General features: G+C 38.6%; 2 protein-coding genes across 3 annotated transcripts in view; both read right to left on the minus strand.

Annotated features, from left to right (window-relative positions):
• shisa9a (shisa family member 9a) overlaps positions 1–3,709 on the minus strand; it is a 736,130-nt gene extending 732,421 nt beyond the window's left edge. The window contains exon 1 of the mRNA XM_077201149.1: positions 3,339–3,709. The gene's annotated coding sequence lies outside the window, so the exon portion shown is untranslated. The remainder of the gene's footprint in view (positions 1–3,338) is intronic.
• Positions 1–14,635, minus strand: part of trrap (transformation/transcription domain-associated protein) — a 93,425-nt gene that overhangs the window by 23,582 nt on the left and 55,208 nt on the right. For both annotated transcript variants that reach the window (XM_077201122.1, XM_077201121.1), the window contains exons 51-60: positions 13,681–13,827; positions 12,568–12,687; positions 11,255–11,542; positions 10,843–10,980; positions 10,160–10,263; positions 9,620–9,755; positions 7,859–8,050; positions 4,821–5,016; positions 4,471–4,736; positions 615–715 (exon numbers count right to left, since the gene is read on the minus strand). In XM_077201122.1, the coding sequence (XP_077057237.1) occupies positions 615–715; positions 4,471–4,736; positions 4,821–5,016; positions 7,859–8,050; positions 9,620–9,755; positions 10,160–10,263; positions 10,843–10,980; positions 11,255–11,542; positions 12,568–12,687; positions 13,681–13,827 (1,688 nt within the window). The remainder of the gene's footprint in view (positions 1–614; positions 716–4,470; positions 4,737–4,820; positions 5,017–7,858; positions 8,051–9,619; positions 9,756–10,159; positions 10,264–10,842; positions 10,981–11,254; positions 11,543–12,567; positions 12,688–13,680; positions 13,828–14,635) is intronic.

Below are 14,635 nucleotides of genomic sequence, written 5' to 3' on the forward strand. Positions count from 1 at the left end.
TATAGTAATCTATATTTTTCTTCAATCATGTACGATACTGACATGAAAAGACTACATTTCTTAAAAATTACCACATACATTTTAAATGAGATGTTTTAAAAGATTCTCCTGTTCATTATCTTGAATTCCTTACAATTACATGACAGATTTTCATCAGAGTGCCTCGTGAAAATGCCAGTCAGTAAAAGATGACAGGAGATAATCACTCATCATGAGTTCAATGTCATTATCCTCTGCCGCAGACATGCTGTATAAGGTTAATTACTCATCATACTCTCAATATTGACTGTTAACGACTGTTCTGACCTCATTATTGGAATAAAGTTTTAGAAGTGATGATTATTGGCACAAACACATGCACCCGCACAGATGTTTATCTTTCCTCTCCATAATGATTCTTTGTCAGAATGGTTTGTTTTAAAAAGTGAGCTCATGATCTCGCCAATTCAGATTCTTTATTGTCAGAGCAAATCAGACTTTGGCACAAAACAAAAGATAACAAAAGCAGTGTCAATTAAATACGAAGAAAGAGTGAATGAGGGTGATAAGGAGAAGACTTAAAGTGACAGGCAGAAAAGGAGAGAAGATGAACAAAGCCAGGGATCAACTCTTACTTATTGATCTGGGCTAAGAACATGCCCTTGAGAGCGTAGAACTCGGCGGTCATCTCCTTGGTGAAGTACTTCAGGTTAGTGGACTCAATCACCTCCAAACCCTGAATATACAATAACAATGATTGCATATACAATTAATCAAAGTATTTCACAGGTATGAATTTTCCATTTTCTCATGTAAAATGATACTATATCCCTCAAAAACAAGGGGTTTAATTTGTCGGACTAACCCTAACCAACCCCCAGTCAACGTGAAGCCTAGAATTCCTATACATAAAAAGTCAACACCACTGACAATAGAGTAACGTTATATCTGCTGTAGACATCTCTGTAGCTCAATCTAAGACTCCCAGGTGAGTGCCAGTGGCTTAAAGTGTGCCAGAGAAATGATAAAGAGAACAGAACATGTCCAAATGATAGCTGAGAGAGAGAGAGAGAGAGAGAGAGAGAGAGAGAGAGAGAGAGAGAGAGAGAGAGAGAGAGAGAGAGAGAGAGAGAGAGAGAGAGAGAGAGAGAGAGAGAGAGAGAGAGAGAGAGAGAGAGAGACTTATTAAATCCAATGGTACTTTAATGACTTGAGCTCAGTTGAGGCAGCTCCATTAATCAGGCTTAAGCGAATGCTGCAGCAAGCAGCCTATTCCTTACACTGTTTGGAATGCATTTCTTACTGTGACAGCACCGCAGTCATTCTCACCGTAATGAGAGCAGCGTTATTTGGATTAAGAGTCCAGCTAACAGCAAAATCAGCAGGTGAGTTGACAAAGTAAAGTAGATTAATTATAGAGGAAGTCTCCTTGACAGCAACATAATTATATATATACTGTATATATTATATATATATATATACACACATATAAATATGTATATTCTGTTAGAGTGTAAAAAAATATTTAAATGCTGAGAAAATATTAATTTATTTTAAGCACTGTAGAGAAGTATTGTATTTATATGAACTTATAAACCTGAACTTATTAACTTACTAACCTTATGGATAAGTCACAAAGGATGACTAGTTATCCAGTTTTTTTATATTTACCAAAACCTGCTTGGAGAAGTGAAATTCATTGTATTTAATTAATCTCCAAACAGCTACAGCCAAAATGACATTCAGATGGACATTTTTGGCTTTTGTTGTACTGACTTGTGTTCATGTCTATTCTGTTAAAGTCGCCCTGGAAGCAAAATGGACAATTCTTATTTTTTATGGAATGTAACAAGTTTATTATAGATGATTTATCCATGCACCAAATTGTTTTTAATGCACCTAATTTTTAAAATTCCTCGTAATCGTTTCACTGAGATGTATATCACAATAGTGCTGCAAGAAAAGATTATCGCAACTTCTGATGAAAATCCATTTGAACATGAATTTAAGGTGGTCACATTAGCAAAATATAGCAGGTAAAAATGTCCAGCAATTCACTAGTGAAGTCACTTTCAAACCAAGCCAGTTTATGTTGGTTAACATGGCAAATCTATGGCTACGTTCAGACTGTCTGTCCACATTTTTGTGCATATCCGATTGAAATAAAATCAGATTTAGCAAGTGTGAACGGCAAAAAAAAAATCACATGTAATGCGTTTAAAAAAAAAAAATCTGTTTCAAGCTACATCCATATGTGGTTTGAAATCCTATTCAAATCGCATTTCTGGAAATAGGTTTCAGTCTAACCGCTGTTTCTCACGTCACGTAAAACGTAAACGTCAGACGTTGTAATAGGAAACATGCTGAAAGTCACTGCGGAAATAAGGCTGTGTTGTTCCAAAGTGCCAGACGACCAGAAAATGACAATATAACGGAGACATAATAAACCGACGGAGACGGCAGCGTGGAAAAAAGCCGTGCATAATAGCCTCCTACGGTTCTGCCGCTGCCTCAAAAGACGCAGTAGACCAGCGAGGCAGCTACACTTTGTCATGTTGTAAAATTTAAATAAGACAACATCTCTATTGCAAACCCCTCCATGTTGCGGTTGTTGTATTTGGCGTATTGTATTTGGCGTATTCCTACCAACGCAACGTCATTGCCATAGAAACCAGTGCAGATATTCCAGAAAACAAAAGAGCTGCAATGACACACATATCGGATCTCAACAGTTGTGATACACAGTGTGGACATCAATAATGTTAGATCAGATTCCAATCGGATACAATAACAATGGTAAATGCGACCGCACCTTAAGCTGACTTGAATACAGAATACTATTTATGAAATTCATATGATCAGGGTCAGGGTAGGGTTGCACCAGCCGTTCGTAAGTTCTTTCTTAAATTGGAACGTAAAGTCCACACTAGAGGCTTAGTAACTACTAGCTAGTTTGTAACTAACTCTGTACTATATTCCGTTGCACCATTTGTTCGTAAGGCAGAACGTAGCTAGTAGGTCGTAAGCTCTCTGTAAAGTAATGCGTAGTCGCATAATATGACGTTTAGCCTCGATGAACCAGTAGCAGCCTTCAAATACATGAGCAGAAGTGTTGAATTGCCGGGAATTTCAGTTCATTCTTCATCCTAACAACTTTTGCCTCACGTTACTAACGGTAAAAATAAGTTTCCATTAAATACGATACTTGATCATGAATAACATAAGTGTTTTTATATGTAAATAACATTCAGAAACTATATTTGAAATGAAATAAGGATCAATAAATAAATATTAATATAAAAAACATAAGATATCAATACGTTTATGGATTATGACTGAATCTGATATTTGACATGCACAACATGGACCGATGCACAATAACCCCTTTTACACCAAAAAAGAACTGGTTCGGAACTGGTGCTGGTTCAAAGTTGGTTCGGAGTTGGTTCAACTTGCAAACCTTCTCAGAACCGGTTTGTTTTTCCACTGACTAGAGCGCCCAGCGAACGGCGTCGTTACGTCACTGTGTACGTCGCTATACGTCTTAGCTAGAAACGCTTGCAAGTACAACATTACTTTGGGATTATCTCTAACTCGTGTACCAAGAAGGCTTTAAAAACAATTGAAATATGTAAGCCTTTTAATCTTTTCCTTTTATATGTAATCTTTTCTGATTAGTTATGTACCCCTGTCTTGTGTCTTTTTTTCCGTTTATTTGTTCTATATTGTGACTGTTTTCTTCTTTGCTTACATGTTTTCAATAAATTTAAAATAAAATAAAAAGATAGAAACGCTTGCGCCAACTTCAAGCATAACAATTACAATGGCGGACTACATCGTGTTTCTGCAAATGTTTCTCCTGGTTTTGCGGTCAGAAAAGATGTTTAGAACACATTTAAACCCACCCCCAGCCCCCGATGTAAGCATGACGTGGTAAAACAACGGTTCTCTGGTTCTAGTCCAGCAAAGAGTTGGTGCCGCTTTGGAACCAGTTTTCCTGGCCGAGAACCGGTTCTTTGGCTGTCGAAACACAAAGAACTGGTTCGCGCGTAGGCACCGGCTCCGAACCGGCTCTCAAAATGCTTTGGTGGAAAAGGGGTAACAGCGGTGCTGTTTTAGGACGGGTTGGTGTCAAAGAGCCGCTAACAAAGTTATATTTTCACATAATGTTCTCTCTCTTAAAATGTAAGCGAGTGTAAATGTCAGCATTATCTTATATGTCTAAAGAATTGGAGTCTGTCAGGTAAAAGAAGAGCTTATTGATGCAGTTTAGTCAGCCTCATATTTTATTCAAACCGTTACTCCTTATCGGAGGCTGCCGTAAATATTTAGTTGGTAAGTAACTAGTGTAACTTAACTGGTGCAACCGCCCCCAGGTGAACACAAAACCACATAAATTATACAGGTGTTCCTTTAGAGTATTAGTTGACTAGTTATTCAGGGTACTCAACGACTTTTGAAAATATGTATTCGTGCTTAAAGTTCACTCACCTGCATGCATTCATTCTTGCCCATGACTCCAGCCAACTGCAGGTAGCATTTAACCTGCTGACGGATCTTCTGGAAGCAGTCTACAATAGGCACGGTGGGGATGGTGTGGATGCGGCTCAGAATGTCCAAAGCCACATTGACCAGACCTTGCTTCCGGCCGATCTTCCCATACTGAATAATGGCTGATGCGGAGGCATGCACTCCAAGCATGGCATTGTTAGTGTTTGGGTCATGTTGTGTGTTAGTTTCATAAGCGGTCACAATGGCTGCAGGAAAAAAATAAAAAATAAAGTGTATATAAAATGATGAATCAGAATGTCACTGGAATTCATCGCCATATCCTTGCTTACCCTGATAGTGGTGCTGCCGCCACATAAAGATGCTGCTCCAATGGGACAGGTCATCTGAGACAATTGGCAGCCTGTTTCTCCAGGTCTTCACCACAGTCTTCATGTCATGGAGGCTGGTGTTGCGGCCCAAGTTGGCAGGCTGGAGCCCTGCATTAATCTGAGCAGCTTCCTGTAGCTCAATAATCTGCTGAGCCGCCTGAATGAGAACAATACAGGAATAAACAGATGAGAATCTCAATGTAGTTATTAATAAACATCGGGAAGATGTAACTCACATTCTCTTCAAAGCTCCAGCTCAGTTTAAATCTGAGGGCTACAGACACCCATATAATCACACTCACACAAACACTCTTTTCCATGTTTTATGGAGACATTCCATAGACATAATGCTTTTTATGCTGTACAAACTGTAGTCTATCCCCTAAATCTACCCATCACAGAAAACTTTCTGCATTTTTACATTTTCAAACAACTTCATTTCAAATGATGTATAAGCTGTTTTCAAAATGGGAACCTAAAAATGTCCCCATAACATTGGGAATACCAGGTACACACACACACACACCTGAAATCCATTACTGCAAATGTATTACAGGCTTATGATTCCTATTGAGAAAGAAAAATAAATAAAGAAATGAAGTCTTGAGGTGGCTGAACGAATGGATGGATCAAAGTATCTTAAAAGCCATTTACTCAGAGAACGAGCAGAGAGAGAGAAGCGCACAAGTGAAGCGTCTATTCCCCTAATGCCTAATCGCGCTCTCAGACGACACTTAGACCACACCAGCAGAGGACACAGACCACGGTGACCCAAAAAAATGCTACTCATTCCTCATGAGCTACCGATGGATGACCTTAACATATCAGACGGTAAAAACACACCCTGCACTCTTAACCAAAATGCCACATGGATCTTTAATATCCTCTGTGGATTTGAAAAGACATGAGGGAGGGAGTCTGGCACTTACAAGGTGATTTACAACATGATGGTTTACTACACACACGATGAGTAGCCTGAGCACCGATAATGAATTATGCCTGCGAACATACATACATGCATCCAAAAACAATCCGTTCAATAGTAATGCCTGCTTTACAAGATAAATGCCTCAAATCAGTCCATGGACTTGCCAAATCAAACCCCCAAACAACAAAATAAATTAAGCAATACAATATTTTTCACAATTATCTGTTAATATCAGCTGATGGCACATTATAAGCTTCATTCTGAGTGCCCATTCATCATGTAAATTTAATTTTCTTGCAGGTATTTAATCAAACACTATCTGATGGGGAAAAGTAATTACGAGTCATTTTAAACTTGGTGGCGTTCTCACTCTCTCTGTCTCATGGCTCCTGTCTGCCTCTCTCATCCATTCCACTCGCTCTTATTGGACTTCTGTATGGTTGCATTAAGGAGTGCAGGCGTAAACAGATTAAATTATCAGTAAATTCAATTATCCCCTAAGTCAATGCCCCTAGGGCAAAGACTGAATTTTTGGGACATGAAAACGTGCCTGTCCATTACCATAGGTTAATAACAGCTTGTTCTTTACCTACACTAATTAGTAGTGTTAAACTTCAGTCTAAATCGCCTAAATGTATAGACTTTATTCGCTTTGAGAAGATTAAAATCTACAATTTTGAATGACCAAAAATGTAACTGTCAGTGCTGACGTCACATTTGCATAATTAATTTGTGATTCATGATTTGGTATTTTATTGTACATTCTGTAAACTAAAATCAAATATGCCATATCAAGAGGAAAAAATATGAAAAAAACATGCTATTAAATTTTTCATTTTTATTATGCTTATTACACCTATTTTCATAAGGATATTCACTTCTATTTTTTGCATTGAATAAATAAATTGGATAATTAAAAACCAATGAAATATAATATTGCTCAATATAATGCAACATTGTCTTTCGGCACACAGCCTACACTCAAATATAATTTTCTGGGCACGTCTCGTCTACAGATCACATTTTTTTCTGCATTACAAGCACTTTTCAGAAAATGCAAATACAATAATTTAGTGAATAATTGTTTCCAAGCATGTTCTCTTGGTTTCTTCATTTTAACAGAGAAAATAAGAAATTAAAGAACCAATAATCAAATAATGATAATAATTATAGATTACAATTTTATTTAAAACAATTTTTAATAATATTAATAATCATAATAAAATACTGATACATCACAGTATACAGTTTTGATTTACTAATAGCATAAAGTATCAAAAATTCCTTGTATTCAAGATGTTCTGATTACATCTACTATATCCAACTCTTCAATCATGCAGACCACAGAACTATCAGTCATTACCCATAACACCCTGAGTGGTGTATTCACATTCTCCAAAAACAACGCCTCATTTCCTCAATTTGGCTGTCATATTTGCCATCACACCACAGCCGTGCTCAAGAAGAGTGCTTCTAGTCTCTAACAGTCCCCAGAGGACGCAGTGCGTGGACAGCTCTCACACATTACCCTAATCTACAGGCACACATCACCTCGGCTCCGTCCCATTGTGTGCTCTGCCTGATTATGCGTGTGGCAGTCAGGAGGCTGTTCTTTCTGCTGAATATTAATACAAGCTGCCTATTGAGCACCACAATGGTGCAGTCAACACTATCGCAGGCATTTTAGAAAGGGCCAAAGGGCCAAAAAGAGGGACGGAGCGACCAGGTCTGACAAAGGAAAAAGTGATATTGTGCAAAAATGGAGAGTGAAGGCAATAATAAAAAAAGTGTCTGCTTTAAGCACTCTGTCTGCTACAAGGGTTTGTATAAAGTCACGCGCTTGCACATGAAATGAGATTGCCCAAGTCTCTAGCTTGTCAGCGGTGATATCGGACCAGATGTTCTGCTTTTGAGATATCATTATTTAAAATTGACAATCAATTTAGATCAGACCGCTTGTGGTGTTCTGATTGAGCAACCCTGCTCGAAAAAGTGAAGAACACCATCAAGAACATTAAATTAGAGCTGGAGAATGTCTGGTTAAAGGGTGTTTGTCAGCTCACACACTGACCTGCAGCAGGGGCGTGTGAACGTGAGAAACGATGTGTGGCAGTCTCCTCCATTCTCTGATGGCCAGACTGCTGGCCATCTCCACCAGCCGCTCGATGAAGTTGAGCTGCTGTTCCTCTGGGTGACAGATGGCGAGGTATCCACGATGCATGTTCACCTTCCAGGCCATTTCTTTTGGACAGCTCAGCTCCACCTGATGCAAACAGGAAACACAGCTGTATCAGCATACACTACCGTTCAAAAGTTTGGGGTCGTAAGATTTTTTTAAATGATTTATGCTCACTGAGACTGCATTTATTTGATCAAAAATACAGTAAAAACAGTAATGTTGTGAAATATTACTACAAATTCAAAATAACTGATTCTTCAGTTCTAATATGCAGATGTGGGAGAAACATTTCTTATTATTATCAATGTTGACAACAGTGGTGCTGGTTAATATAGCTGCTTAATATCATTTATTTGAAAAAGAAATCTTTTGTAACTTTATAAATGTCTGTTACTTTTGATCAATCCTAAAAAATGCATTGACTGACCCCAGACTTTTTAACAGTAGTGTACTTGCACAGTTAGAGTGACTAGTTTTGTTTTTACAAGCCACATCCTGATGGGGTTACAGACGGGACGCTAACCAAAGCTTTAGTTTGATTGCTATAAATAATGATTTTGAACTTGAATCCCTGAGCAGCATGTGTGTCCTAGTTTTTGTTCATGGTCATCTGGTCACCCTATTCCACAGTGCACACTGCAATTCGAGCTAAATAGGTGGTCGTAAGGAGAATAAAAAGTCAGTACAGGTTGGTGGCATTGTGCAGTATGACGATTTGGAGGGATTTACACTCTTTGGTCAGTGTGCACTTATCATGGCCGGCATTTGATAAATAACCCTGCGTCAGGGCTGGCCTTATCCACCTGCCTTTAATTGAAAGAGGGGACATTTAAACTTCCCGAGAGCAACTGCTGCTGCCAAGCAGCCTGCCCTGGAACGGAGAAAACAAATCACTTCCCAGCAGATGTTTGAGCAATTATTCAAGCACGAATCCGTAAAAATTAGATGCAAAGCGAACAGAGAGGGAAGAGGAGTGGGAGGGTTGCTGGGCTGGACAATTTAATTAGGTGTCACCTTAGGACACAAACCTGAATGGATTCGTTCCAAGTCTCCTTGAACAAGAGCCAAGAGTATTTATAATGTGTCCAGACTCTATCGCACACTTTTTCTACTTTGTTTTAGAAGTGAAGCCCATAAATTACCCACCGACGGCAAGGCTACAATTCTGAAGTCATAAACAATTCGACAAGAATAGTTGAGAGTGTGACTTTCTGCATAAAAAGTGGTGCGCTTTTTACATTTGGCAATATGGTGAAACTCCAATGATAATTTGAGGTGTCAGTGAAGTCATAACTATGGTTTTAAGTTTTAATCTTACTGGACTGGAAGTGTGTGTGTGTGTGTGTGTGTGTGTGTGTGTGTGTGTGTGTGTGTGTGTGTGTGTGTGTGTGTGTGTGTGTGTGTGTGTGTGTGTGTGTGTGTGTGTGTGTGTAGAGCCTTCTGTCAAAGACATTAAAATGATCTTACCGACTTTACAGGTAGTGTATGCATCTATAGACTGATTGTGAACTTACTAAAACATATTGTTTTAGGTTTGTGTTGAGTAACAGGGCAAGTATTCAGACAAGATAGAAGAAAAGACCTTAAATAAAACACAATTCCTCACAAATCTTAAAACCCTGTGTGTTGATTGCAATGTTGTACTGAGTTTACCTGCACCAGAGCATCTTTCATGGCGGCCCAGTTGGACACTCTCCAGGCACACTCCAGGACCAGGTATGGGTTGTTATGGCCTTTAGATTGCCCATACTCAGTCAGAGGCTCCCACTGGTTCAGCTCTTTAGAACAGCTGGAAATCAACATACAATTTAGAATTATTATATTACATTTTACATTATATATTGGAATATAACCGATGGTCCAGAATGTTCATAAAAAAGGGTTTTTGATCATATTAGTGTTTTGACAGCTGACAATTTCCATGTGTGACAATTAATTATTTGACACTGAGTTTTTGAGAGCAAAACTTTGAGAGCATAATTTTGGTCAATCTATGTAAGTCATTTGGATATATTTGCATTGTGCTATGTTGCCACACTCTTTTTGGGTATATTAAAAATAATGTGTCTTATTGGCTGTGGTTTTGTTGGTGGTTTGTCTTATCTGCAGTATTCTCCTTTCAATGAGGATGGAAAACTTACTTGACGGGGGACATATCAAGTGTTGAGTCTGAGCTATGCTTTTTCAACTCACCGGATCCAGTGATCCTCCCACAGTTGGTACTCGGGGAAGATGGCGGGCGAAACATTGTGCTCTTTGCGAGCTTTCTCCATTGCCTTCTCGTAGGTTTCTTGAGCCTAATGATGATGGAACCATAATTGTTAACATCTTAAAATATAAGAGTGACAATACATAGGTCCCTAAGAAATCAATTTTATTTTCCCCCTAATTCTGTATTTTCGGTTTTCCTGTTTTAATGGTTTAATTACATTTAATAATCAAAAAGTATGCCTAATCCATTGAATTCCTAAAACTAACAATTTTAACAATAATAGTGACCCATGAAATGTTTTATTTTTTCAGAAATTCTGTGTTGTCTGTTTTTTAACTTTTCAGGATGCTGTTTTATAATATATATTTCTTATTACAAACATTGTTAATCAAATGAAAGTAAAAAAAACTTTTTAAATAATTTAAATAATCTTGTGAAATGTAACATGAAATCTGAACAGTCTTTTTGCAATTTAATATTCACTGACATTAGTGATTTGATTTGTGTACAACCCTTTTTGGTTTGTTCATCCGAATTTGGCCAAATTCCATGACATTCCGCCATTTTGACTGTGTTCCACAATCAAATCTGCATGTTTTGCAATGCAGAAATCATATGGCCCTAAATAAATACATGCAGATACGATCATTTCACTCTCTCTCACCTGTTCAAAGAAGCCATGCTGCTCATACGCAATGGCGGTGCTTGATTCGGGAAACTTGCATCTCTTCTGCCACAGCCCTGCCCACATGTCCTCCTCCTGCAGAAGGGAGTATAGCTCTGCCAGCGAGTCAAGGATCTCCTGAGGGAATACGAAAACACATCTTCAAAGAATATAGGGGACAAACACATCCATATTCAGAGGTGTTCCAATGAGATGACTGCTTAGCATAAGCAGCTTGAATGCTGGGATAACTTCAAACTGAACTCACTGACAGGTCAAAACAAAGCCAACTGGAAATTCAGCACACAAGTTAATTTTGGGTGACACCGGGGAAGCTTCAGAATACAAAACTTCCTCTGCCAAGAATATCAATGGCAACTGAGATTGAAGAAGAGCTCATGAATCACTGTACCTGCTGTGGAGGAGTAATGCTTTCCTGCTCGTAGAACTCCGTGCTCTGTTTGGGTTTGATGTGCAAGCTAAGGCCTTTCTCAAAGGCTTGCTGCTCCAGCATCAGGGTGGAGCGTAGCCATAGATTGTGGGTCTTGCCCAAGTATTTCAGTACGCAGGGCCTGATGGGTATGGGCGGCACGCACTGAGACATGGCCTCCACAAAGCAGTTTAAAGCACTGGGCTGACAATCTCTCTGAGCTTGATGACTACCACTACACAGGAAAGGACCCATCTCGCCTGACAGTGCCTAAAAAGGGATAGAAAAGTTCAAAATTAGAAATGCATGATATATTTTATGCAATAAAGGTCATTGGCTGAACTGTTATTAATGTTTATCGGCCATGTTCATTTTCCCCACTTTTACATTTATATTAACTTCAGTTCTAAGAATTTAATAACGCTGTTAAATGTAATCTACAGAAATTCTCATTTAATTTCCATACAATAAAATATTACATTTTTTAATAAAACAAAAACATATCTATATAATACTCTATATGCTTTAAGAAAAATTGATTTAAGATTTCATTTTAGTTAGCTTTTTTATTGCATTGGCTTAATGGCATCGGCCTGAATTTTAATAATGCTTTACCCTAATCAATAGAATAGAATAAGTTTGAGAACTTTATAGTCCCTCACTCACCTAACATCACACCAAACAATCAGAATTTGCCATAAATATTCAATAGGCATGACAACTCTAAAGAAAAATAGCACAATAGTTACACAAAGAGTTTTGCATTATTATTATAGAAAAGACTGGCGCAGTAAATATATCCTACGTTTTTTATATATATACCTCCTACAAATAAAAGCCATAAAGCTGAAGATTTCTTTTTTGAATATTTGTTGTAACAGTCTGTCACTCTAAATTAAAGCTCTTTAATGAGAATTCTAATACTTAAGACATCTGGTCCATTAAACACTGAAATTTGCATAAAAGGTTTAATTTCTGCTCATTAGCAAATGCTGCTTGTTTAAGTTCAGCGGCAGGGGCAGAAAGACAGCACGTCGGACCCCCACCCATGCAAAGATCTCCAAGATGAGCGGATAGGCACAACCTCTGACACCATTAACACACATTTTGCATGCTGATTCTGCAGTCATGTGCATTATTAGTAGTAAAACAGTCAGTCTACACTTTAACCAAAACAAAGGTCAGTTTAAAGCCATCAGAAGTCATATGCTGCATTTAGATGGAAAATGTTTAGATAAAAAAACGGCCAACTGTCAGCTCATCTCTTTGGAGAACTGGGGCAGTGAAGTACTCACATGCTGCTGGCGGTCCGACAGAATCTTCCAGAGGCGGGGGAAGAGCTGGACCCAGGTCTTCTCAGCCAGTGGGGTGGAGATGTGGCACAACTGAACCAGAGCATTCAGCAGTGCTCCCGTCTGATTACACACACAAGAGACTCATTTACTGATAGGCAATATATCGGCCATTAATCAACCCACATTTAGCCACTTGAGATTATCGCATTGGCTGATAACAGTGCCAGCTCAGCCGATTAACAGAAGTGCACCTTGTTTCAGTTCCAAAATCTACTTGGAAACCTTTGTCAATATTACAATAACCATTTTACTTAAAAAAAAAAAAAAAAAAAAAAAACTGGATACATACCGTAATAACAGTTAAAGTTTTTGTAATTTTGTTGTGTATTTATATAATTTTTATTCGTTTTCTTTCAGTTTTAGTATATCAAGTTAAACTAACATTCTGCAAAGCAGAAAATGATACTTACAATTTAATCTTCACTTATGGCACCAAACATTCAAGGGTAAAAGAGACTATTGCTTCTCAAAAAATGACTTTTCATAAGGGATCAGTGTACTTTAAAATGCATGACCGGTCAATCACATCTTGCCACTGAATAATTCTTAGGGCATAATTGCACGAAAAAGGGTTGGACCTCTGACCACAAGAAGAATAGAGATGCTAGCATAAGTCAGAACTCAAATGTGTGCTGTGGTTCCTGACAGCGGCTCCGGTGGGCAAAGCAGGCAGGTCAGGTCTTTGAACTCCTTACTTCATCATTTATCTAAAGCCTGCTTGAGAGGTGCATATAAAGCAGAACCGTGTCCAGGATTAAATAGAAATCAATGACGTTGTGACCTCAAAGCACTCAGAGACAGAATCCCATGTTTCCCTGATCAAACTCTCTTTAACAGAGACACTTATGAGGGAGAAGCCAAATGAGGAAGAGCAGGCTAGAGATGAAAGTAGTAAGAACCAAAGGTGTATATTAAACTTTCACTGTTCAAGCCTGTATGGCTTCTACATGTGACTCATTCCAACATATGTCCTTTTGTAAGTTTTGCTTGGCTTTTCCCACTGCTTAAGGGGGTGCACTCGTGAGGGTGACATATGTTGAGGTGATTACTCACCTTGACCTCTCTCAGGGAGTCCAAGAACTTGTCGTGGCGGTTGGTGAGCATGTGCAGCTGGTTGCCCGTGTCTCTCTCCGCCTGCTCCTTGGTCTTGGGGAGGCTGGTCTGGTCTCCAGGTGCCAGTTCAATGTCTATCTCCACATCCTACAGATGAAAAGGTCACAAAAACATTGGAATAACATTTGTTTACTTGCTACACTTACAGCAGGCCCCTATGAACTCGAGGTCTGCACCATTTGAAACTGAATTGAGAATGTCTCTGAATTCCTGAAATAAATTACTGAACTTGAATTGAGCTCAGATGCAGGATCCAGATTTGAAAATCTAATTTGAATTTAAGGAAGTAGTTTAAAGCTGCAGTACGTAGTTTTTCCTCTTTGTCGCCAACTCTGTCAGAAATCTACAATTGCAGTTATTCGCAGAATTATCAACTTTACGTGGGTTGTACCTCGGCACGGCACAACGCGGATGATTTAATGTTTTGAGGAGAATGTGCAGCTGTCGGTCACCGCGCCGGTGTGGATACTGTCATTCGAAATCACAGATTCTACTTTTTGGAAGTATGACCAACATAAGAATTTTCACCGGAAAATGTCATCTTAACAAGTAAGTAACATCCACTTTTGTTCTGACCAACTAAGGGGAAAAAAAGCTTTGCAGTAAATCGCGCTGATTAAATCTAACGATCACTTATCATATCACGTCAAACCGTGCAAATTATACTTTATAATTATACTCAAATTGTTAACGTTAACAACATCAGCATTGCATGACTACATTTAATGCCCTTCCGATATTTATCTTCGTTTCCGCACGGGCCCAGTTGCAGTCACTTTTTTTTTCTGTAGCCAGTCTTTTGCATTTTAGGGTGAATCTCCAGTTGTCACTGGTGATTGTCGTTTAAACCTTTCTGGATCTGCCATCAAATTGATAAGTTTAATTATATCAAGTG

The sequence above is a fragment of the Siphateles boraxobius genome, unplaced genomic scaffold (assembly GCF_051911475.1).
Source record: "Siphateles boraxobius isolate OS27281-9 unplaced genomic scaffold, OSU_SipBor_1 46, whole genome shotgun sequence".
Classification (NCBI taxonomy): Eukaryota; Metazoa; Chordata; class Actinopteri; order Cypriniformes; family Leuciscidae; genus Siphateles; species Siphateles boraxobius.